Here is a 26,894-nt window from a genome sequence, read left to right as displayed (position 1 = left end):
GAATAAATCTCAAAAAGCTACAGCGCAATGACTTCCATATTCACTCACACCATTGCAGTGTTGTGGGTGTGTTCACATGGCGTGAGCCAGTCAAGTGTCAGTCAGTTCGGCAGGAAGCGCGAGCTCCAACAACAACAACAAGTCGTTTGGTGCAGCCATCTTCTTTGTCTCGTACCAGCTTGATCACCAAAACAATGAAGAAAAAAGTTTGACTTGAGGATAGGTTGGGATTCGAACTCACAACTTCATGATCAGCAGACAGCATTCATAACCACAAAGCCAAAAAGGAAAGGATAAATCGTGGGTTTTGATAAAAAATCGATACTGGCTTCCTGGGCAAATTGTAAACCATGGGAAAAGGCCGGAAACCTGGCCGAAATTCTAACTCCTTAACGGCTGATCCAATTGTTCCGAAACCTTCACAGAACAATTTGCCGTGTCCTAACAAGCCATTCTATGTACTTTGTTGTCCAAATTTCCCTTATCTTCATACTTTTTAAGACCCAAACCTGATTGTAAATCTTTTTGAAACAGACTATAATGGTTTTGAACAATCGTACCACCAACTAAACCACTTTCAATAAATCGTGACGCCATTTTGTTTTAACATGAATATCACGGATTATAGTACGGTGCAGATAAAGAACTCTGCACAAAATGTGCGGTGTACATGTAAGGCTGAGTTTACATGAAGCGTTTCAAAAAAAAAAAAATCTGTTCCATTCAGCTGAATGAAGGGTGGTCCTCGAAGGATCATGCCTTTTTCATCAGACTTCTTCTGTCAGGTGGTGTAAGACCTGATGATATCAAGCAGGTGGATCTGAGTGGAAGGCGCGGATTCTGTAGAGTTTCGTTTTCCTGCACTGCCGTTAGGGACGAGGTGTTGTCCAGAGGGTTAGAATTTGAAGGAAAACAACTAGTATTAGTAGTTGGTGATGGAGCAGTTGTGTCCGTGCATATATTTGGTGTGGCGGATGACACCCCACTGTCCGCCATTACGTCCGCGATGGAGAAATTTGGATCCGTCATTGGTGTTCCGAAGCGGGAAACAAAGGCTGTGGAAGGCTGCACCTTCACAACTGGTACTACATTTGTAAACTTAGTACCCACAGCTATCGTACCCTCCACCATCATGTTGTCTGAGTCCCGTCAGAAACTGCGCGTTTGGCACAGGGGTCAAGTTCCCACGTGCTACAAGTGTGGCTCCAGTACTCATATCGCCAAACTCTGCACCCACCAGGCCAGGAGGCCCAGTCCGTACGCTGATGCAGCAGCCAGCGCGCTGAAGGGTACATGTACTCAGGGCCAGGCCCAGGGGACACTGGATGACACAGTGGGTGCAAATTCAGAACCAACAGTGAGTACAAGCCAGTCAGCAAGCAGTACAGCTTCAGCACCTGAAACTGGGACACCTCAAGTTTCTTCACCTAGTCAGGAATCAGCCAAACCAGACCAGCTTAACAAGGAGCTGGGAACTGCTCACTGCCCTCCAGATGACAAGGGAGGCTTTATGGTGGCCAAGGGACGGAAAACCTTCAGAGTGCCAAAAAAACTTGTTGACTTTTCAGGAAATGAGCTACTGACCGACTCGGACATGGAACAGGAGGACATGGTCATGGGTAACAACGAGAGCAACGACCGGCATATGACAGTTGGCGAACTCACCATATCGTATTAGATCATGACCAGTGTAGCTTTCTTAAATGTCTGTAGCCTTAGGAGAAAAGTAGCAGAAATTGAAGACTTTATCTCAACCCGTGGAGTACACATCCTAGGCGTTGCGGAAACTTGGCTGTCAGCCGATGTAACAGACAGAGAAGTAAACATTCCTCATTTCAGTGTGTTCCGCAAAGATCGGGAAGGCAGGCAAGGAGGCGGTGTTGCCTTCTACTGTCATACGTCCTTGCAAGTCCGTCGAAGACGTGACCTCGAGTGTGAGCTGGAGATGCTGTGGCTGGAGATTCTAGCCCCAGGTCGACCAGGCAATGAGACGGTCTTACTGGGCTGCTGCTATCGACCACCTAGTGAATCTGCGGGCTACTGGGATGGGCTGGAGTCAAACCTAGAGACTGCCTGCAGTGGACCGCAGACCACAACTGTGCTAGTAGGAGACTTCAACGTAAACTTTAATGATGCCCATGCTGTGACTCCTTTGCATCATGTACTCAACCAGTTTAACCTTCGCAACCACGTCACATCTCCTACCCGAGTAACCAGCAGTACTGCCACACTACTGGATCTATTCTTGTCTACCACTCCGATCCAGGGTGTTTGCGAGACCATACATTTGGATATCAGTGACCACTCTGCAATACTTGCCAGGCTGCCAATTTCAGCAAGTCACCACTTGAAGGGACAGCATCTGCGCAAGACTCGCTGTTTGCACAAAGTGGATTGGAATATGTTTACATGTGACCTGGAGAAGACGCTAACTACCTGTGACTCTGTCTGTGTGGATGTGCTTGCGTCGTCACTCACTGCGGGAATCCAGACCACTCTAGACAAACATGCTCCACTTCGGGAACGGCGCCGCAAATCTCGACGTCCTTGCCCCTGGATTACAGATGAGTTAGTGGCAAGTGTTCGTGAACGGAACCGGGCGCATCGTCTCTGGCTCCGAGACAAAACCGATCAGAACCTTCAAGAAGCACACCGATCAGCTCGCTCCAAAGCACGGAAGTTGGACAGGAGTCTGCGCAACTTGTACTTCACTAAGAGATGTGATACATCAGATCAACGGCAACTTTGGGCTGTCATGAACGATGTCACAGGCCGACAGAAGACACGGAAAGAACCTGAAGCGCCGCTTGAGTCACTCAGTAAATTGTTTGGAGACATTGTGCATGACCCTATGCGGCCACCTGAGCTGCATATACCACACGGTCCAGCCTCTGCATCTAGCTTCTCAACATTTCAGCCGGTAAGCGTGTCTGATGTTGCACAATGCTTGCAAACTGTGAGTCCTCACAAAGCATCTGGGAGTGACAACATTCCTGGAATTGTACTGCAGCAGTGTTCACATGTCCTGGCACCTCCATTTACCACCCTAGTCAATGCATCCTTGACATCAGGTACTGTGCCAGTGTGTTTTAAAACATCACACATTAGTCCACTGTTCAAGAGTGGCGATGCAACATCCCCTACTAACTATAGACCAGTGTCATTGCTCCCTATTCTGTCCCGGATTTTGGAGTTCTTTGTAAAGAAGCAACTCACAGCATACCTCACGCAACATAGCATATTACCTAGCAGTCAGTTTGCCTACAGGAAAATGCACTCTACCGAAGATGCATTAGTTCTAGCCGCCAACCGTTGGCTGTTGGCCAAACAAGAGCGAAAATACACAGGTATTGTGATGGTTGACATGTCAAAAGCGTTTGACCATGTCCAACATCAACGTCTGATTGATAAACTATTCACCCTGGGAGTCAATGGCAGAGTATTGTTATGGTTGGCTAGCTATCTGTCTGGTCGTACTCAACGTGTCAAGGTGTGTGAGGCTCTTTCTGATGCAGTCCCATGCTCAAGAGGTGTGCCCCAAGGCAGTGTTCTTGGGCCGCTTCTCTTTGTCCTTTACACGAGTGACATTTCCGACGTCATACCTTGCATTGTTGTTCATCAGGAGTTCGCGGACGACATCATCCTAGATTATTCTGATTCAGATCTGGACACTGTTTGCAAGACGTTGACTACGGCTGTGACACGTCTGTCTGACTAGCTCTCCGAAATTGGGCTTCTGCTGAATACCGGCAAAACCCAAGTCATGGTAATTCAACCTCGGGGACTCACTGGCGACATACCAGTCGTGAAATGTAAGGATCAAGCCTTAACTGTTACCTCCACTGCCAAATACCTTGGCGTAACCATTGATGACCAGCTATCCTGGCAGCCCCATGTCTCCAGTGTTGTGCAGAAGGCGTCAGTCGCCATCAGCCAGCTATGGCGCCATGGGCGATCTCTGCCCATAAGAGCCCGCAGACTTTGGTACATTGGCATTGTGCAAGCACGACTAACGTACGCATCCAATGCATTCTTCCCGTCGCTGACACAGCAGCTGCAGAGTCGTTTAATCAAATCCAGCAAATCCGGAATTCGTGCAATTTTCCGACTCTCCAGCCGTGCATCCACAGCCCCCCTCCTCGTGCGCTTATCTATTCGATCCCTAACTCACATTTTTAACTACAAGGTTTTATTTTTTGTTTTTCCGTTGCCTACATGATCTTGCAAGTCCTCTTTTCTGCACCTACTTTCAGTTGATGGCTAACACAGGCCAAGCATCCCGGGATGATCGCCGAATTACTCGAGGACAGGAGCAGCGGCTACTGCAAGTGCCTTTCCTTCCTGGACCTTCCGGTCGTCAGTCATTGACATTTGTGGGAAGCACTCTTTGGAATTCCCTTCCCAGCGATATTCGCCTCCACAGTGCGGCGGTTGCCTTTAAACTGGCTCTGAACAGAATTAATTGTAATTTGTAACCACCTTGCTCGGCATCCCTACACATTACTGCATGTTTTCTCGGTGTTTTCTTCACTGCATGCTTACACATACACACACCCATTTGAATTATATACAAACTTTGTGCTTTGGAATTATCATGATTGTTATGATTCTTTTTAATATTTCCTTCTCTCCTAATATTATATTCGTTCTTAGCAGAAACCGGAGGTTTTTCCTCTGGTGAGAAGGCAGAATTGCCTGTGCTCTAAACGAATTCAAATAAAGGAAACAAACAAACAAACAACCCGTGTTGAGTTCGACTCGGGTCAGATTTCAACACGCCATATTCACAAAATGAATGGCGTGTTTACATGACGCATTGCACTTGACCCGGGTTGAAATTTCGCCCCGGGTTGATTTCAACCCTCCCACCCCCCCCCCCCCCCCCCCAGGGAACGGTTGAAATCAACCCGGGTCAAGAAAATCGTACAAGCGTACTTCTGTGCGTACTCGCGCCAGGTTTTTTTAGTGCTTATTTGAATTCGGATAGCTCAACAGTACAGAAGTACAACTACAAAGAGTACCGAAGAGAAGGCCCCGAGAACGGGAAACCAAAAAGAAAGAAAAAAATCAAAAAAAAAACAGCAACATCAATTTAATGATTATGCAAATTGCTTGAAAGCAAATCACTACAAGGATTAAGAGTTAAGCTGTCTTTTAGCCAAATAGCCAATTTGACGCGAAAATCTGCGATAGTAGTGCATGACTTCAGGTTGTCTTGTAAAATAATTCCAAACAAGAGCCGATTTACTTGAAAAGGACAGAAAGCCAGACATAGATCTATAGCGATTGATACTCATGTTATGAGTTGTTGAGCCGCGAGTAGTTCGGGTAGACGTACAGATGGGAAAGAGGGACTGCAAGCAAACAGCCGGCTTAATACAGTAACAGTGGAAAATGAATACAAGGAACAAAAATACTGATCGGTATTGGAAAGAGGAAGCATTGGGGTGGTGAAGAAGTGGCGTGATATTAGCTTGGGGTGATGCGCCACAAGCAACTCGTACAGCGCGTCGCTGGAGTGAGGCTAGCTTGTTTCTATTTTTAACGGATATAAAGGAGTGGTATACAGGGAGAGCATATTCTAGATTAGGCTGAATAACACCGACAACGAAAGTACGGCGGGCAAACAGGTTCATCTGGCGGAAAGATCGGCGCAGTACACCGATCTTCCGTGAGGCTTTCCGGACGACATTGTTGATGTGTTGGTCAAAGGACAGGTTTGAACAGCACTGCAGATGCAAATTTCGCGCGAACGGATTCACGTGACCATACAGGACTGTAGAAGTGGACTTTTAGCGGCATATGAGTATTTGACCCGGGTCAACTGTCTTCATGTAAACGCTCACCTCTTTTGTCTATCGTACAGACTTTCAACCCGGGGTGAACTCGACCCGGGTTGAAATTTCTCATGTAAACACAGCCTAAGTAGTATAGACCAAGGGGGTATTGGACCACACTGCGGTGGTCCAGTACCGTCAATCCGGACCCCAACCAGGGACATTCGCTTGAGGTCAGCGATGCTCCAACCAATGGACTGTGGTGTAGCTGTGATCCCAACAGAGATCTTTCCTTTCTTCAGTCTTCGAAACTCGCGCTTCCTGTGAAACCACACAGGGTAGTGAGACGCGGCCCTCACTGTGTGCACACACGACACACACAAACTCACTAGTACGAAGGGAGGTCTGCATCATTAAAATTAATACGGTAAAACCGAAACGTCTAAGGGCCCTTACACACTACACTGTACGTAGAAAACCGCTTTTTGTTGCGTTCCTGTAAAAGTTGCCATGTCGATTGACGTCATATGGCGCGAAATCTAAAAAGTTGCGTAAACGTTTTACTCAGATCTCGGACGGGTGTAGAAGGCTGCTTTTTAGCTTTTATGCCTTCCCGCGCTTTCAGACTTCAACTTCTTGTTTTTGTTTATGCTGTTTGGTGCTGTGTGGATTTCCATGTTTCAATTTCGCGTGCTTCTAAAATTCTCGTACTTGAACTCGTGTTGTTCAAGCCGTAGTAGACTCGATATTGTTGGCTTGCTGAGCGTGACACGATGCCGAAAATCCACTTCACAGAAGAAATTGAGGCGAAGCTCATGAAGCTGTGGGCGATATATCAAAAAAAGGAAGAGCGGCAGTATGATGAAGCGATCCCAAAAAGAAAAAAAATTGCGGAGGAGCTCAACAAGTATGGAAAGTCAATCGGTTTTGATGTGGACTTCAACGGGAAGGTAATCCACTAAAAGATCGATAATCGATGATGCGGAACGAAATCGAAGAAGCACACACCGCACTCGTTCTGACAGCAGAACTTTTCATCCGAACTGCACTACATTTTCTTGTTGAATTTCCCCCCACCACAAGGCTACCATGGCAACGAATACGTAAAAAGCAGATCACTTGTCAGTGTGCAACTGCACTTGATCAGGTTGGTGCATACGTAACGTACATGTATGCTCAAGTTAGTTGCGTTTTACATGTACATAGTGTGTAGGGCCGATTCCACACTACGCCGAAAGTGGTTTGCCTTGAAGGCATAATTATTATTATTATGTGCTTGTTCGCGTAGACATCAGCATGGCCTGCAGCTGCATTGAAGGCATAAAGTGGCTTATAAAGTTAAGCTGCATTCACACCTACAAGTGTCGATCACGGGACTTTGCTTTTAAGGTTAGTCTGTGAGGCTTTCCTATGCTTGATCTAGCAACGGCGGTGGTGGAGAGGCTCTTTGTTGGTCCAAATCCTCAAATATCACCCATTTTCGCGGGCCAATTCTTGAAATTTGAACACGCTGTGTAGGCGGATTCCAGATCATAGGTCGACTATTCGTCAACCTCGCCAACAGGCATTCCGGTGGCAGTTTTCTTTGTGTATGTCTCGTACAGTCCTTTCGCCTTCGTTTTCATGTTGTCGATTTTGGAATGGACGATCGACGCAGTATAGATTGCCTCCTCCCGGAGCTGTTCAGCAAACTAATTCAGCTTGATGGCGATCTCCTCCGGAGTAGCTACTGCGACCTGTACCGCCCGGAGGTCGCCTCAAATGTCCGTTCCAAAGCTCAATCAGCCTGCCCTCAATCTCCTGGCTAAACATGACCCTAGGCATTGTTTACAGCTCACAACTCACCACAACTGAAAGATACGACAGGAAACAAATTCAGAAAAAATCGAAAGGCTGAAGAAAAGTCAGAAAAGTGTCCTGAAAATGTAAAAAGTTGCCTTGAAAAAGAGTGCTGGTGTTGCTTTGTAGACAACAAGCAAACATCAGCTGGAACGCAGTATGTCTTCTGCAGTTACACACCTGGCCAGATGGCTTGCCAGCAGGAACCTGGTACTAAACTAGAGTAAAACCCAGATTTTATTCATCCCTGCCCATCGTTCTGTGAATCCTCGTGTCAGCGTTATGTGCTCTGGAGTTCATCTGGCACAAGTAGAATCCGCAAAGTATCTTGGTGTCCACATTGACCAAGATCTCAAGTGGACCACAATGGTCAACCAGATCGCCAAGCGAGCTGCCTGTAAAATAGCTGTCCTGTTTAGAAACAGGCGCTGCATGCCCCTCCCGTGCCGCATCACGTACCTGAAGTCCCTGATCCTTCCTGACTTCCTGTATGCTAGCAACTGTTTCTCTGCTGGCCTCACCTCACATCAGCTCGAGCGCCTGGAGCGTCTACTCAAGCGCGCAGTCCGCTGTGTTTACAACGCTCCATTTGCATCCCCATCTGCGCCGCTGTATTGCCAATTGCGCTTGCACTCGCTAGAAGTTATGTTCTGCCACAAGCTCCTTGGCAACACTTGGCGCTGCCTTCAGGGTAAATGCAGCACATTGCTTACCGATATGTTCAGACCTCTTAATGCCGGCCGTGCTACACGTAGTCAGGGAAATCGAGCACTTAAATTTCCAGTCACTAAGACATCCTCTTTCACACATTCTGCCTCACTCCAATGTGTATCATTGTGGAACAGGCTCCAGCCCGACATCAGGAAAATCCCACAGTACCACCGATTCATGCGATCCCTCCCAGCACATGCTGCTTTTCAGTAATGCCACTGCCCGCTGTATTATCATTTCCTTTACTGGCCTAACTGGCTTTTACAATGTCATACTTTATTACCCACTTTACTCAGTATCATTACCTTCATTGGCCCTTTATACTTTATTCTCCTTTTTAGTCGATATCATGTAATTAGGCAAATTTTCCTGTTTGTTCTTGGACTCTAAATAAACAAACAACAACAACAACAAGAGCCCAGGCTTTGACAACATCCCAACTCGGCTCCTGAAAGAAACTGCAAAGGAAATCTCCCCATCTCTCACTAGTCTCTACAATCTGTCCTTCAGAACCGGAGAAATACCACAGGATTGGAAAGACGCAACTATTAAACCCATCCCCAAGTCGGGCAACCCCTCCCATCCCACCAACTACCGACCCAAAAAAAAATAGTCCACTCTCGTCTGTACAATCACATAGTACCGCACTTACCCTCCAACCAATCCGGCTTCAGGAAACAAGACGGGACCGAACTGCAACTCGCACGGATCGTCCACCAGATATCCACAACTAGGGATGCGGGAAAGCATGTTGTAACGTGTTTCTTCGATCTCAGTAAAGCCTTTGATCGTGTATGGCATCAAGGCTTGCTGAAAAAGCTGAGCCACTACGGTGTCGACGGCAAGGCTCACAATTGGCTCGAAGCCTACTTGACAGGACGCAGACAGCGGGTGCAGGTTGAAGGCACAACATCCGCCTTCATATAGGTGGTTTACTGTCAATAATGTCCCAGCAACTTACGCCTTCGGCAATGATCATACTGTACAAAGGGTTCGTAAGACCTGTGATCGAATATAGCTGTACGGTGTGGTCGTTTGGATCTAATAAGAAACCCATGACCACTCTTGATCAATTACAGGCAAGGTTTGCTAGAGCTCTACTGAAAAAGGAAAAAATTGCATTTGATTACACTTCTTCCAAATCTGTCTTAAATTCTAAATGCGCCCTAGAGTCACTAGCCTATCGTCGTCAAATCATCAGTCTCACTACCTTTCACAGATATGTTTTCCATCATCGTGGTTACCTTGCTGATTTCCATTTCAGGATTACGAATAGTGAGCGACGACCAAATAAAATCATTCTTCCCAAATTTAAATCATTGTCTAAGTCTCTCTTCATGTTCCGAACTGCTATTCTATGGAACTGTTTACTCCTCAGTCTAACATCGGAAGCCTCGCTCTATAAGTTCAAAGCTGCTCTCAGGAAATTTACAGCTGACCATGCTTATGCAATCAACGGAATTCCGCCACCTTGCAGTTGATTTTCCCCATTTCTCTCCTCATCAATCCCTACTTTTCTTTGTACCTACATCTACATCTACTGTTCTTTCAATCAAATGAACCCCTCGATAGGCACATTGCCTTTGGGTCATTTCATAATAATAATAATAATAATAATAATAATACCAATACCAGCGGGAGTGCCCCAGGGCTCGGTCCTGGGACCACTTCTGTTCCTGGCGTACACCATTGACCTGCCCACTGCCTGTGAAAATGCTACAACCTCGTGTAGCCAGTTCGCGGACGACACCGCACTAATTGCCATTGCAGGCAGCTACATTGAGTGTGAGGCTGCGCTACAAAGAAGCGTCGATGCCGCAGCAGAATGGCTAGAGCGCTGGCACCTGCTAGTCAATAAAACGAAAACCGTCATCCTCCCGTTCTACCATGCTAACCGACCCCCACCACGACTACCCGAAATAAAACTTGGCCAAACCCTACTAGAAACAGTAACACAACATCGTCACCCCGGCATCATCTTTCAGCACGACCTAAGATGTTCAGCCCACCTTGACTTTGTGCTGAAGAAAGCCGTAAAATCTTTTAATATTCTCTTTAGGCTCAAATCAACTCTACACACTAAATCACTCTTTCTCATTTACAAAACGTATATCCTGCCTATAATTGAATATGCATGCATTGCTGTCACCCCGCTCTCAATCGCAGCCCTTGACCGTCTTGAGCGAATCCAGCGCAAGGCGGCCAGAATCTGCCTCCGTCTCCCCCTCTACACTCCTCTGGATCATTCAACACTGCTCCATCGGCTCAAATGGCCGACAATGTTCTCTCGCCGCAAAGTGAAGCTCACCCTTTTTGCTCACTCCATAAAATACCAATATGCCCCACAACACATACGCTTGCTCAACACCCCCGCTCAAGTTACGACCCAGTACAGCCTTCGACACGCACGCACTTGGCACCTCCCACCCTCCAGAACCGATCGCTGTAAAGACTCCCCACTGTACGAGTCCCTAGAATACTACAATGCCCTCCCTGCTTGCATTCGTGACGTCTCCTCCCGACCTGCTTTCAAACAAGAAATCTGCTCACTGCTGATTAACTCAATCTGCTCCTGCAGCGCTCACCCTCTCCCATACTTGTAAAGTTCAAAGTGATGTAAATCACTTTCCAACTGTTTAACCCACAATCTCACCTTCTCATAAAATTTATCTCTTATTGGCGATGGTACCATCGTGAGAATAAAGAATTTAAACAACTTTTCACCTTCGCGCGTTTCTCAAAGTGATCGCCATGGCAACTTGCCAGAAAAGTGCCTGAAAAATTGCCTTTTTGACAGGATTTGGTGTGGTGTGGAATCGGCCTAAGGGCTCTAACGGCTCACAAAGTCTAACTTTTTTAACGACCAATTATTTTTCGTTATTTGAAAAAAAGAAGTTATCGCTAGATGTATGTGTAAAGATGCGCACACAGGTGGGCGGCCAGGTAACCATCGTTAAACTCTCTGCACGTAATCCTGCCAACATTACAAAAACGTTAAACTTTTTGGTCGTTAGATTTTCCGGTTTTACAGTAAACTGAAGTTGAAGCTATGGAAAGGGACTTTCAAATTAGAGATGATGTCGTTAAGCAGGGGTACGAATTAGCTGTAGACATGTTATAATTATCCATTTTTTCCTGACCATTTACTTGTACATGCTTTCTATAGGTCAAACGTGTGCAGTTCCGAGACGTACCACTAGATGGACTGTATCATCATCGGAAGCCCCAGTCAAGTATCAGCAAAACATTGAGTACACATGTGGAAGCGGGTATTATGTTACTGGTGAACATCAGACCGTAACACGAGGACAACTTCAATGTGGAGCTAATGGAATATGGTCACCCACGAATCCTACATGTTCACGTAAGAATTAATGATCTATGTGGAGACAATAGTTTTATACGAGCTATGAAGAGCTTGAATTCCCCAGAAATTACCAGGCAACATGCCAACTTGGTAGAAGATTTTAATAAATGTTTGTTTTGTATCCAAAAAGATGTTGCAAAACAGCATCAATTTACACGAAAAAAATAATCCCAATACCTTACTGTCGGCAACGTCGTCAACTTCTAAAAAATAAACCATTTTTCCTAACTCCACCCGAATTCGTGTCTTTGCGCTTGCTCGTGCGATGCACACATCGCCACTCGCTTTAAAATAGCAACACGTTCTCTTCCCGCAACCCCTCAACCTCCTTCTGCAAATTCTCCACCAAATCCCTTAGTTCCTCACAGTCCCCACACCCTACAGGTTTGTTTTCTGGGAGTGGACTAGGTGGGGCAGGTACCTCACTTGGAGATGGAACCTTGAGCGAGTCTGCGGACGTCCTTGGTGGTGCATACAGCTCGTGCTGGACGACTTCCGGCTTGCAGTCGGCCACAGCTCTGCACCCTCTGCAGATCGAGGAAACAGTACGTCCAGCAATACTGAAGAGGACGTCCAGAACAGCCCTCTTCGTTGTCGTGTCCATGGCGGACGAGGAAGAGCTTTCCCAATCCGAATGGAAAGGGTTAGGGCAAGAGTAGTGTCCAGGAGTAACACTAACTCTACGCTTAGAGCGCCGCGTCTGGATACCGCTCTTCTTCATTGCCTCGGCTCAATAAACCACGACAAAATGTGATAAATTCGTTCCAAGCGATCTATTTTCTTCACTTTTTGAGAAATCGGCACATGAAAGTGAATTTGTTTTCACTGGATATCTCAAGGAGTCCTATTACTCCCATCTCCGCATGCACAGAATCTCCGCAACTCAGCAGGTTTTTCCGCATTGGACATGCAAGGCAAAGAAATTTGCTTATTTTTTTGATGCACGGTGCTTACAAATCCATTATCACTTTGTGCAGAAAAAATATGACGCTTGCAGACGCGTCCCGTACTTGATTTCCAAGGAAACCTCCGATGCCCTAACTAGGCTATTTCCCAGACCTGATGGTGGGGCACTGAGAAAGTGCGGAGATCACAACAGCATCAACAATCAATCTGGCACATTTTTTACCTTTATTCACAAACCCAACTCTTAAAATAAATAATTATGTGGACAAAAACAAACAGCCACTGAGCAGGGGCTGCACTGGGCAGCAGTGATGGTGAGGTACCAGGGGTCTTGGCTTCAATGCAACAAGCACGCACCAGGAAAAAGAAACAGAAATGTAAAGCGAAGCTAGATCTAGCTATGGGGAAGTAGAATGGGTAAAAGTGCCGGTTTGGTGTTTAGCAAAATAAAAACAAGATAAAGAGAGATTGTGAATTATCAGTGTTTGGCCTGAAGTACCATGTACATGTAAGCAAAACACAGCTGAGCACTCTGAGCAAGGCCAGGTACGCGGGTTCGGCGAGCGATGAGCTCGAACAATTACAGGGAATCTGTTGCCCAGTACCAGTTGCTGTCTCTCAGGTGTCGGTAGACCTTTGTCTTGAATGACTGTGGCATTATTGTGCTCAATCCTGTTGTGTATTTGGAGTTGAATGTTGTGTTCGAGGACAGATCTTGGGATGATATGGCTTCCATTAATAACAAAACCATGCTGGCAAACCCGGTCAGCAAAAGTTAATCAGCACTGACAGCCAGTGCTTCCCTGCAGAGAAAGGATTTTTTCGGCTTGAATACCATGCTTCCCCAGACACTGCGTGTAGCAATTAAGTCTGGTGTCGTTCACGGCAGGAAAAGTAACTGTATTTGCTTTCAGCTCGGTGGCTGATATCCGTCTCCAGGGATCCTACCCGTCATGGTCCGCTACCTTATGTTGCTGGAGAGTTCCTGTTGGGTTCGGACCCTCCCCAGGCATGTCGAATCAGCTGACAAACGTTCACCAGACGGAGCTCGAAAAACGTACACCAGCTCTCAACTCCCAATTTTTGTGTGGCACATACTAGCAAGCACTCTGAAGGGTGGCCCCCACAGCGTCGCCGTGGAGCCACATCTCTGGCCAGCTCCCGTCAGCAACAACGTAGGATCAAGCTCATTTGGATTTGGTGGCCAGTGGAGTTTGGGGGGGGGGGAGGGGAGGAGAGAGTCGGTTCAGGGACACATTTATTGATGTACGGGTGTTCAACCCGTATTGTATTCTAAGGCGGACCGATGCCGGAACTGAGTTCCCGCAGTCAGTGGCTAAAAATGAAAGAGAGGAATAACCAAATCGAGAGGAGACTCGTGGCAGTACAGGTCCAAGCGAGACTTGAGACTCTGTGTAGGTGCGGCTACGAGCCTCAGAATTGGCACGAAGGCAGAAAAGGCAGCACAGAAATGAACTGGCAGAAGAATGAACGCATCTGAATACAAGACTATATCACCTGATAAGTGAAACTTTAAGTTGTGACTGATCAAGCCATCTGTTGTTCTGACTAGTGTGAATACAAGATTATAATATTATGGTTTAAGGGAAACGAATAGTGATAGGTGTACGGTTGTTTCGAGACAGAATACACTGAACATCTGCGGTGGGTGGGTAGCCAAATACAGTACACAATGAAGGGCGAGAGGTGCTGCTGACATAATCATATTCATGTTGTCGCAGACTGTGCACATAACCATTGCTTGCATATTCCAGTGTAGACTGGACGAAAGTGAGATAAAATGTGCGCCTGGCTGCATTGGTCAACATGGTGTGGCAGCGCTGAAATGCATTCACTTTTGCACTGACCTTCTTTCCGAGTGCATCAACTTGCTGACGGAATGTCAAGTGCTCATCAATAATGATGCCAAGATACTTAGCACAAGATGAGTGTTCAAGCACAGTGCCACAGAATCGCAACTGACGGGATGCCTGCGTGGGCTTCCGCAGAACAAGATACTGAGTCTTTGCCGGGTTTAAAGTGAGTTCTATGGAGTGCACAAGTCGCTGACTGAGGATGCGTTTACACGGAGATGAAACGAAACGGAACGAAAACGGGCTGGCCTCGAATCGTTTTCAAACCGTTTACACGAGAACGGCAAAATGTTTTGAACCGTTTACACGGAAACGGAAGTGGGTGATCAGGCTGGAGTTAGCATGTGGTGTCTTGGCGCAAGTGCAGGAAGTAACACGTTAGTTCGAGTTCGTACGCGCTAGTGGTCACAAAGGTCGCGTATTTCCCGCGAAATATAGTCCCGGGCGCAATGGTTTCCATGACCGCGCTCCGTTTCCAATCGCTTTCACTGTTTTCGCCGTTTACACGAGAACGAAAACGTTTTGAAAACGTTTTGAAAACGTTTCAAACCCTTTGAAGTGCGTTTCCATTCCGTTCCGTTTAGGTATCGTTTTCGGGTGTTGTCGTGTGAACGATAGTAGTAAACGTAACGACTTCGTTCCGTTTAGGTCGTACTTCGTTGTCGTGTAAACGCAAATCGTTTTCAATCGTCGTCGTGTAAACGCATCCTGAGTGCAAGTCTTTCGCAAGCATTTCAATTGCTGCATAGGCACTCTTGTGTGCAGCATAGACATTTGTATCATCGGCATAGAGTTGGCTGGTGGAGAAAGCCAGGCATGTTGGAAGAGGGCGGGTTTTTAGGGTGAACAGGAGCGGACCAAGTTCAGAACCCTGAGAGACACCACGGTTGGCAGGATACTGTTCCCCCGAGGGGGTTGCGGCGACATACAACTTGCTGTTGACGACTGGCCAGGTAGCTCCAAAGCCAGGCCAGGGGTTATGCGTCTTCGAACCGCGCCTCCTCTCTCCCGCCTGCTAACAGCACCACGGGCAAGAAAAACGGCGTCAGTAAGATCGGAAAGTCCGAGAAGGGGAGCGGTCCACTATTCTCCCATTTGTCCTCTCTTCCACTGCGGATGCGGCAAGGATGCTGCTGCATTGGTGAGCCGGTTCGCACAACTCCAGTCTCTGTGTGGGAGGGAGGCGTATTCTATGCTGATTGCCCACCTTCGCTGCAGGCTGGCTTTCGTCCTGTTGTGTTTCGAGCATTACATGTCTGCGTGCCGCTCGCAAAGTTTGCCAGCTTCCTAAGGATGAGGTGATTCTCTGGCAGATGTGGAGGCTAAGGCGGCGGACTTGAGCATAGTATGAGTTTCTCTCGCTCCCTGATCACTTCATCTTGAATGTTTTGTGAATATGTTTGTCAAAATTTACCCGTGAAAAAGATTGTTGGTGCGACTTCGGCGATAGTAGGGGAAGAGTGTGTTGCTCCCTACATGGGAGCTCGCGGTTTTCTTGCCGACTTGAATACTCACGTGACTGACTCACAACTGCCATCCTGAGCACACGAGAAGTCTATCGATATACCCGGTATATTAAAAAATGAAAAGAATTCGAAAAGAATTCACACCCATTCCCATAGCGCTGCACATCACATCCGAACCAGTTCCGTTATTTTTACAGCGTTTCGGCACTTGGCCATCGTCAGGTAATAACAATGAATACCGTGGAAGCCACACAAGAGCAGTATATACGCAGAGTGTAGCGCCAAAAAGATGCGAATTATGTCACCTAGTATGCAGAAGGGGGAGGACAGAGAGAGAGAAGAGGCGCACCTAGCACATCACGGAGGAGAAGCAGCAGAATGTAGCGCACATTGTGCTCTGTAAATGGCGTTACGCGTAGTGTAGCGCCAAAAAATAAAATAATGATGCGAGTTATGTCACCTCTATACAGAGGGGGGAGAGAAGGTGCAACTGTGCACATCACGGAGAAGAAGAGCGCGCCGTTGTGCTCTACGAACTGAGGGTACATGCCAAATAATTATGGTGTTAATTCTAGCACATTACAGGAGGGGAGCACGGAGGCCCATGCGCCAATGCACTATGAAGTTAAACTTCCATGCCAAACTGTTACCACCAGGGACGCGACGAGGCAACAGGAACAGAATGGATTTGAGTGACCCGCCTCGTATTATATTCAGTGATATTGAAGTAGCAGCAGTGGAAGCTGAGAAAATTCACAACAAATCCCATCCGGTGCGTATGTTCACATGGGGCTTAGCATCACGCATCTCAATCGCCTCGCGCAGTTTACGACGGGATAAAATGTTTTCATTACGTGAGTTCATTTCCAATCGTCCGCCATGGTAGCTTGTGTTTTGTTTGCCCGTAAAAGAGGGTAAACTCCCAAGAAAAAATAAAAATAAAGAAAACACATTTTAAAGTGTTTTGACAAATTTTCATATCGTGTTTGTGCTCGTGTAAGCCGTGAAAACGATTGGAAACGGGACGCGGTCATGGAAACCGCGTCGGTCCGGTCGTGTGGGAAATATTTAAACACGTACACAAGCAGCGTTCATGAGCTCGCCAGCTCCAACTAGCGTGTTACTTCCCTCCCTTGCCCCAGGCCAGCCCGTCCCAAATCCAGCCTTGATAACGATTTGAGGACAGCGCGTTTTGGCTCAATTTCATTTTGTTTCTATCCGCCGTCATCACACTACGTTCTCTGACTCCCGTTCACGTCTACGTCTAGGGTGAAAAATCTAAAACGGGTGGTCGTGTCATCAAGAAGGTACAGTTCTTGACCCATACACGCGGTCACGTTTGTGGAGAAAGTTGAAGATTCACGAGCAAGTACGAGGTCGCTTGGAACAACACTGGGGGAGATACGCACGTGCATCCAAAAGGTTGTGAACCTCCCCTCTCCCTACGCACCTCGTGTACGTTTCCCGTTTTCTTTGCCCCCGCTTTCACTCTGCACATGTATGGGTTGTAGGGTCCAGAAACTGTTCGTGGTTGGTCCCCTGGGGGAGGGAGAAAGACCCAAGTGCCATCAGTATGGTTGGCAAGTGTTGTGAGCTGCCTTTGGAGTGAACAACTTGTCAGTGCCTTCTAGGTTCAGCCCGATCCCATAGCTCAGTGGTTAGAGCATTGCTCATGACAAGCAAGGTCCCGGGTTCGAGTCCTGGTGGGTCTGGCGATTTTTTCTCTTTTCAGTCAGTTCTCTTACCCAATTGGTCCTTTGAATTTGAAGTTCTCCCAATCCTTTCAAAATTTATCACTCTCTTTCACTTCTGGTAGGGTCCAGAAACTGACCGTGGTTGGTCCCCTGGGGGAGGGAGAAAGACTCAAGTGTCATCACAGCGCAGGTCATCACGTGCACATCTAACGCGGCCGACAAGCCGTGACCATCCTCACCCGAAAAAAATCGAAAGTAAATCAGGATGGAAAAGAAGGACGGAATGGCGAAGATGTGTCTGAGGAAGAAGACCAGCTAGAGCCAAGCTACTTCGAAGCTTCCCTCTATGACGCTGGGTAATGGCCACAAAGGTTACTACGAATACATTCATCGATTATTACACTGTTCGCGACGTCGTCCACAGGTTTTCCGAGGCACTTTCTTCCAGCTCAAAAATGGACGATCGTCAGCTAGATTTCGTAGAACGTCGGCTGGTACCTGGCAAGATCTAACAAGGAAAGTCCCCTTTTGAAGACGTCATTGAATTGGCCTGACCATGTGGACTACACGTGCCAAGATTGGAGGAAATCCACGGAGGCGTTCGCGCCAAAATAATTGAAAGATTACTTGGGCACCATCGATGCATCAGGGCTCACCACGACCATACAAATTAAAAAAGAGTTGACCATTATTTCGAAAACATGGCGATGCCGCCAAGGCCAGAGTTTGTGCAGTCATAGCGGCTACGCACCCGAGTTCATGCTGATCGATGATTTTTTTACTATGTTCACATAACCAGCTCGAAAAGAATAAGGAAATACAATGGTACGCTGCTCTCTCAAATAGCGACCAAGAGAGACTGAGCATGGCTGACTATAACATGGGCGAAATGGAAAAGCCAATCGCGACGATCGAAGTGAGGACAGCAGCAGCACGGCTAAAGAACAACAAGTCACCTGGGCCAGACAAACTCCCAGCAGAACTATTCAAGTATGCGCCTGACAGCCTTTTCACATATCTTGCCGAACTGTACACCATGTGCGTTGAGACAGGACAACACCTGACACTTGGCAGTGGCGAGTTAATCCCGCTGCAGAAGCCAGGAAAACCAAGAGGCCCGGGAAGTAGTCTGAGACCCATTGTTCTGCTCAATGCCCTGCGCAAGGTACTTTCTTTAGTGGTTCTAGCACGAATAACCCCCCGAGTTCAAGCTTATGTATCGCAAATGCAGAGTGGGTTCAGACCGAATAGAAGCACTACAGATGTAGTATGGGCTCATCGATGGATCGCTGCACGCTGCCAGCACCTGCAGTCCAGTATAAGTATTCTGGGTATTGATATGTCTCGCGCCTTTGACACTATTAGTCGCCGGAAACTCGTCAACGTGTTGCGGTCATTCCTGGAGTCAGATGAGGTGCGCCTGGTCCAGCTCCTGGTTTGAGATACAACACTATCAGCACGCATCAAAAATACCCAAAGCCGACCATTTGCAACAACATCTGGCACCCCACAAGGTGACTCGCTGTCACCCGTGTTATTCATCATCTACCTCGAGACTGCACTGCGCCATGTTTTCTCCTGTATTCCACATCGACCTAATCTAGACATCACCCTCAACCTGCCGCCGTCCCTAGGTTATGCCGATGATGTGGACTTCGTCAGCACCAGTTCTGAGCACCAGGACTCGATCCTACCTATTGTTGGCGACTGCCTCGCAGACTGGGACCTGAAAGTTAACCAAGCCAAAACAGAACGCACTACTATCAAGAGGAAGAGGGACCGAGTGGAGGAAGAGTGGAGGCGCACACGCAAGCTTGGATCCCTTATTGGAGACAAAGAGCATGTCGCACGCCGAATCCAGATTGCTTCGGGCACATTCAACAAGATGTGGCCATTGTGGTCACGCGGACATCTGGTCTCCGAAAAGCTACGGGTGAGGCTCTACGAAGCCTTCATCAAGCCTCTGCTGATGTACAACGCAGGCACATGGGGCCTCTCAGACTCTCAGCTGTGTACTCTTTACTCGACATATCGGAGACACCTGAGAGTTGTTGTGGGTATCCGCTACTCACAGATAATCAGCAACGATGACCTCCACCGCAGAACAGAGACACAGCCCCTAACTGTCCTAGTTAAAGCTGCTCGGATGCGACTACTCGGTCACATCTGCAGACTGGACAAGGAGTCCCCAGAACAAATGGCCATGACATCATACTTCCGGCAAACAAAGGACGAGAAAAAATTCCGTCGCCGGCCGCCTTCCACACTCCCAACAATACTGAGAACAGACCTCGCAACAAAGGGAATGAAGCTGCAGACGGATAAAGATCTCTCACACATCAGGGACCTGGCAGAGGACAGAGCAGTATGGCGGCAGCTTTTCCGCACCTGAGCCTGCAGAGGAATGCCCGGATTTGCCCAAACGGAACATGACATGATGTATGGTGAATTCAATGGACAATCTGATATATTTCTTCAATATCCTTTGCCTTCTGTTTCTTTTTTCCTGCCTTCGACCCCGCTGCTCTGTGACCCTTCCCTCGCTTTCTCTTGTCCTTATTTTCTTTTGACTTGCTGAGCGGCCTGAGCGAATGCTAGGGGTGGATGTGTATTATGTCGATTTGTTGATTTTTGTAGTAACGCACCCTGATGCAAACGCGGAGAGGCAAATAATAATAATAATAATAATAATAATAATAATAATAATAATAATGGTACAGAGACTAGGACAAAAGTGACAACTAATGAGCAGGCGCTGCACCGAGACGCAGCAGTGAAAGTGGGGCATTGATGACTCTGCCGACCTGAGGTCTCGGCGTCACGGTCAAAAGCACGCACCAAAAACAATGAAAAAAGAAGAAGAAGATAGAGCTGTACAGTTAAGAAAGATGCAAAAACACAAGGCTTAACACGAGCAATTGCGGGAGAGAAACTGTCTTAGCATCATACTATTCATAGGGAATCGACTGCCCAGCGCCAGTTTGTGCTGCGAAGATGGCGGTAAACATTCGTTTTGAATGATTGCATTCTCTTGCTGTGGAGAGGCTGGGATAGGAGAGCGGCAGGGAGGGAATTCCAATCGCTGATGCTGCAGTGTGGGAACGAGCGCTTCAGGGCCAGCGGGGCAGATGCAGGCAGCTGGTGTAGCAGCTGGTGGTCATGGCCAGCACCGACAGCACCGTGCTCGCTGCGAGTTCTGGGGTTGGTAGAGGTGATGTGGCGCGGTGGCAACACAGAGAGCAGCTGCGGAGGACCAGGCAAGTAGTGCAGCTTGTACAGGCAGGCAAGCCAGGCAACAGTGCGGCGGATGGCCAGGATGGGTAGGTGTGCCCCAGGGCTGATAGCATAAAGTGCGCGGCGCTGAACATTGTACCCACCACATACACCAACACCTATTGCTGATCAACACCCTACCTAGACTCTCTCCCACATTTATCAACCCGACACTTCCATTACGCCACTCCACCTTCTACGCACACCAACACCTTCTACAAACCTACACTTTTACCCGAAGGGTGTACCCCCTTCCCACCTGTATCGACCCGCACCTAACCTTCACCATTAACTTAGATACATGTATTTCCCACCTTCACGTTCTCACCTCATCTCACCACAATCACTCCCTATTAACCCGTGCCACCACCCAAAGCCCTCCATTCTTTATCCACTAACGAAACGTCTGGAGAAGTATTGTAAATATTTCTATCGTTATTAAATTTTATCAAATATACCACTCTTTGGTCTAGAAAGAATACTTGTTTGATATTACAATGAGAGTGGATAATCAACGGCTTGTCCACCAACTCTAAATCCTTTAGCTTCAGCTCGGCGAGCAAAGGTCTCTCTCTCCTCCGCCATGAGCTGAAACACACAAACTGAATACAAAACGATGCACTCCACACGAGCTGGCTTGCACGCGTGCCCCCTTTCACGAACCCAGACAATCTTTTCGGGGTTGGTCTATTCTTCCCCTGCTGCTGCTGTAATTCGTGAAACTCTCGCTAGACATTGGCGGACTATGCTCGGCCAATTGTCAAATTATGCTTTTGATTATGCCACAATTTTGCCAACAAATATGCTGAATTATGCTGAATTATGCTCGGTTCTGTTGTGTTGTCAAGAAGAACCCATGGCGAGAGCGATCAACCTGGTGGCCGTTGAGGAGACGTTCAGTGGCAATAAACCATTGTTCTGCATCGTCCTCGTCGTCCAAACTCCGCAATTTGGGAAAAGTTGCATTGCTGGTTGACACGGGGGCGGTTGGTGCAGACACCTGTGCTAGTTGTTGCAACAACGCCTTCGAGAGCTGGGCCTGCTGCTGTTGTTGCTGGAGCTGTTGCTGCGAGAGTAGAGCTATGAGCTTCGCGAGCTGCTCATCAGACGACGACGTAGCTCCGGCGCTTGCGGAGGTTGTATCCATCCCGGCGGGGGCGAGCTCATGACTGGAACGCGCGAGGATTTTCCCTTCTTGCGGCTCTTTCCCGGCATAAAAAGGCTGCGTCCAAGCACCAATGGGGAAGTACAAACCGAAAGAAAGCAAACCCGCCGCTGCCACCATGCTGTGTTGTCAAGAAGAACCCTTTATTTCTCATCAAAATTCGTGTATAAAGAAGCACATAAAAGGTGTATTCGTGCGTGCATAGTGAGGGCACGTGCGTACGGGATACGTGCACAGTGCAGACTACTGTACTACTACAACAGGCTCCACTATGTATTCTCGCTGTACACAGAGGATTGAGAAACCAAGCATACACACACGCGGCCCCAGGGCTTTCTGACAAAGCTGTAGTATGCCCTAAGCCTGATTTTTGTCTAAACCGAAAGATTATGCCAACCTCACACGTTGGAATCCATCATTATGTCGGAGCATAGTTTTTTGACAAAGCTGTATTATGCCCTAAGCATAATTTTTGTCTAAACCGAAAGATTATGCCGACCTTACACGTTCGAATCCGTATAGAAAATCCTTAAAATTCTCCTCCGTCAACCCCGCATGCTCTCATCATCCGCCCTTTATAAAATCGCTCACACAACCCCGTTATCACATGGACGCAGTGCACACCCGGCTTCTCTAGTCCATTCTATTAAGTTTGAGCTGTGCCCACCTCATCTCATGTGTTTCAATTGGTTCTCTTCTCTAAGAACTAGAAACTCGCTCTTACATCCTAAGTGTAACTCCTCCACTCTTTTGCGCTCCCCTCTCTTTATTGCTTATTCTGTTTGGCTCACTCTACCCAGAGAAGTTAAGGATCTGGCCTCACTCCGCCTGTTTAAGATCCGTGCCGCCCCTTATTTACTACGACATACAAATATTACACAGCAATGAATCAAACAAGTCTCATTCCGCTGTAACTCCGAGTTTCGTGTCAGAACACTTCATCAGACAGCATATGACCAAGACTAACAATCACTAGAATATATATACGGAGAAGGGGAGAAGGGGGCAAAAGGTGATGGAGGTACATTTCAGTAGCGCGAGGAAAAGGGATGACAAAATCAGCGTGATTATAAGAGGAAAAAGATGTTGAGAGTATAGAGCATAGCCAGGGTAGAGAAACAGCGCGACTTTCTGGGAACACATCAGTACGGATTTGTGCTGCATTGTTACATATCAAATTGTGACCTAGGGTGGTAAAAATGTTGATGGGGATTGTGTTGTGGGAATCACTCACGCCAGGCAAGGGGGTGACTACCACACCCGCCAAGGCATCGGAAAACCGGCGACAGAAGCCAAGATCCGCCGAAGCGCGTGAGCCATGAGCCCTGGTGAGTGCTCACCATTCCCGCGCCCCGCGGAACCCAGCCCCGACCGCCACCTCCCCGGCCCCGACGGGCAAAACAGCCACCCCAACTACATAAATAGCTCATTATCCACATGTCCTTTGCGTCTCTGTGTTTTCACTGTTTTTATTTTACATTATCTTTCTTTACGGAGTTGTTGTTGCTGTTCATTTTGCTACTCTTTCTTTTCCCCTCCCCTTACTTTTATATATATATTGTAATAAATATAATATATATATTATGCCGGAGCATAAGTTTTTGACGAAATCCCAAGATTATGCCAAATATTATGCCGGCATAATCCGCCAAGGGTTAGCCCTCGCTGCATATGTGCACACACCATAAATTGCTGCAGCGTGTAGTTTTGATTGCAGCTGTATTTATTCATCTTCAGGACTGGCATCAATGTACCAGAGGTGTTGTAGAATATTCAGGACTATCATGCAATATGCACTCAGTGCATGATTTCTACATATACATAATATGTTGTGATTTAGTCTGATAGCATGCAATGCATTGAGTGAAGACTATTCATACCTTGAGAATTGATCTCAAAAAGAAGGAATACACAACAAAAAATATCCCAGGGAATATCGAGAAGCGAAGCGTGCTATAGCAGTGACCTTTCAATCTTTCAAATACTTCTGAGACAGCTGTGCCTGGAAGTCCATTTGTCCCTGAACCAAGGCTTGTGTGTGAGCGTGATGCTGCTGCATCATGGTCTGGTGCTGGTTGATGATAGTCGATAGGAATGTTTGGTGGTTCTGCTGTGGCTCCTTCTGGGAGTCAGTGATGGCAGTGACAATCGCCTCTGCTGCTGTTGCCTGCGTGCGTAGCAGCACCTCCCTTCTTCTCGACCTTCTTTTTCTTCTTCTTGAGCTGTTGCTGCTGGTGCTGATGTGGCTTCTGCTGGGGCTGCTGCTGGGGCTGCTGCTGTGGCTGTTGTACGTGCTGTCTGTTCTCAGCCTGCAAGACATCTACTATGTCACCATCATCATCGTCATCGCTGTCGTCTTCTTCGTCCGTAGTGTATGTTGCTGGTCGTTTTGTTGGCGTTGGTCTTGTCTTGCATGTCGTCTACAGCATTCAAGCATTCTAGAGTCATCATCACTACCCACTGTCAGTGCTGGCCGGGTACCTGCCCTCACCGTTGTAGGGGTGGAAGCTAGTGGTGACACTGACATTGATGGACTGCTGCTGCTGCTGGCACGCGGCACTGATGCAACGTTTGAGTTTGCCTGGGACTGCGCTGACGGTGTACTGACTGTCAGGCTAGCAATGTCGCCAGAGCTTACCACTACTGTTGGGAAGTCAATACTCTGCAGAGACCCGTAGCCAGGAACACGCTTGAACGTACTGTGCCACGACTTGAAATTAGTCCATGTGACAAAAACACTCTGCATGTCGTAGGCAGAATCTTGGCCAGGGTTGCCAAAAGGAGAACCGGTTTCCGTGTTCTTCCTATATCTCTTGTAGAGATCTCGGGCCTTTGTTTTCAAGTTTTCCACCTTGCTGTGGACACTCGCCGCCGTGAATACGACATCCTTGATACCAAGGTGCTGGACGTAATCATTCAGTTTGGAAGCGATCTGACGCTGTGCGACAGATCGCTTCATCATCGTGCCACTTTTTGTTCTCTGGTGCTCTCCCCACAGCTCAATGAAACGACACTCCAGATCATCCGTGAACAAAACCTTCGGCATATTGAACTAATTTACTTGAAATACTGGTACGCTGGAAGAAAAATACAGTTTGCTGCAAGCTGTCGACTTCTGCTTGAAAGAAAAAGTTGCCTTGTACAGGGGTACCGGAGTTGCGGAAACCTTTTAGGTAACTTTTATACTTTCGCGCCAAATTACCCAGGTTGCCAAGGAGAATTGCCTGAAAAATGGTCTATAACGCACTTTTTCAAGTAGTGTGAATGGGGCCTAATATATTGTCTACAGGTCTTAGCCTTGCAAATCGAGGGAGTCTCCAAGGGAGGGAGAAGTCTATTCTACACAGTCATATTTGATTGGATTAGTCCATCATGGTACTATTATGTCGGCTTCAATTGTTTTAATCATTGGTTTGTAGATTCACAAATACAGTCAACTTCGCTTATAACGACACTCGGCGGGGCATCAGAAAAGTGTCCTTATTAACGAAGTGTCGTTATACCCGAAGTATCATTGTATGTACTACAGTTGGATGGGACTTTGCTCTGGGCATGGAAATTCTGTCGTTATTCCCGAATTGTCGTTATATCCGCAGTCGTTATTAGCGAAGTTAACTGTAGTCCATTTCTGCCGGTATTCTCTGAAAAGTTCTCTGCAGAATTGTTTCCCCTGTTCGATATGTTTTGTGCAGCAAATACTTGTGAAGCACCCGCTAACAACGAGGCTTGGAATGTGTCACGACCAGGAGTAAATGTTACCTTTCAACAAACTGTTCATATATATTGCAACACCGGGTACTATGTAACTGGTCGAAACCAAAGGGTCATGAAAGGAACCTTTCAGTGCGGAAATAATGGCGTGTGGGATCCGGAAATGCCTAAATGCAAACGTAAGATTTGTTAAGGTAAAAAGGAGAAGGACAAAATGTTACGAATGATGACTAGCTGTCCACCAAAGTAACCAAATCATATACACTCAGCGAATGGGACAAAATGGCGCAAAATGAACAAGGAGTACTGAGACATTCAACGACCTCTCATCTACATTGTAGCTCCCTGGTGTCCTCCCACCAATGCTTTGTATCTTTGCACAAATAATCTCCGTCGTTCATAGGTCATCGTTTCTCCTATCGCAAAAGCGATTACACCATTGGAAAGCTTGGAGCTTCCTCTTCGATCTACAAATTTCGATATTTGCAACAGGACTAGAACAATGGAGTTGGGCTGTGTTTCCATGAGGTGTTTCAACCCGGGTTGAGTTCGACCCGGGTCAAATGTCTTCATGTAAACGCTCCCCTATTTTGTCTATCGTGCAGACTTTCAACCCGGGCTGAACTCGACTCGGGTTGAAATTTCTCATGTAAACACAGCCTTACGGCAGTTTTACAGTACGCAAAACATATCAGACTTTAATGACTGATGCACCGCAAAGGGTTAATCAAATAGCATTTTGTAATTGTACGAAGAGGCTTATCTAGTAACAGCACTTGTAAAACGATAAAGGTGGTAGAATCAGTAATCTGCACATATGTAGGATACAGTGGAACTTTTTTTCAGATCTCCAATACATTAAAGGGGAAGTTAAGGCAAAAATCAAAATTTCACCAGTTGTGGTCTTCGGGGTGCTGAGTCGAATGGTCGTAGTCCGAGGAAGCTGAGACGCTCCCTTCCTATTTTGATCCCAATTGAACTCGCGCACCTCCACCGAAACTGGGTGACGGCTAGGCTCTGGCGGATTATGCCCACGAAATCATGGAATTATGCTTTCATGGATTCTCGCATTATGCTCGCAAAATCCTCATGTTATGCTTTGGCAAGCGAG

The 26,894-nt window shown here is 47.2% G+C and overlaps 1 protein-coding gene across 1 annotated transcript in view; it reads left to right on the top strand.

The window, feature by feature from the left end:
• Window positions 1-25,976, top strand: part of LOC135826584 (CUB and sushi domain-containing protein 1-like) — a 162,850-nt gene extending 136,874 nt beyond the window's left edge. The window contains exons 12-13 of the mRNA XM_065339188.1: window positions 11,494-11,691; window positions 25,765-25,976. Of these exons, the coding sequence (XP_065195260.1) occupies window positions 11,494-11,691; window positions 25,765-25,976 (410 nt within the window). The remainder of the gene's footprint in view (window positions 1-11,493; window positions 11,692-25,764) is intronic.
• The last annotated feature ends 918 nt before the right edge of the window (window positions 25,977-26,894 follow it).

The sequence above is a fragment of the Sycon ciliatum genome, chromosome 10 (assembly GCF_964019385.1).
Source record: "Sycon ciliatum chromosome 10, ocSycCili1.1, whole genome shotgun sequence".
In the NCBI taxonomy this organism is placed as follows: Eukaryota; Metazoa; Porifera; class Calcarea; order Leucosolenida; family Sycettidae; genus Sycon; species Sycon ciliatum.
The sequence above is the reverse complement of the archived record's forward strand: the minus strand, read 5'-3'. Positions and strand labels throughout refer to the sequence as shown.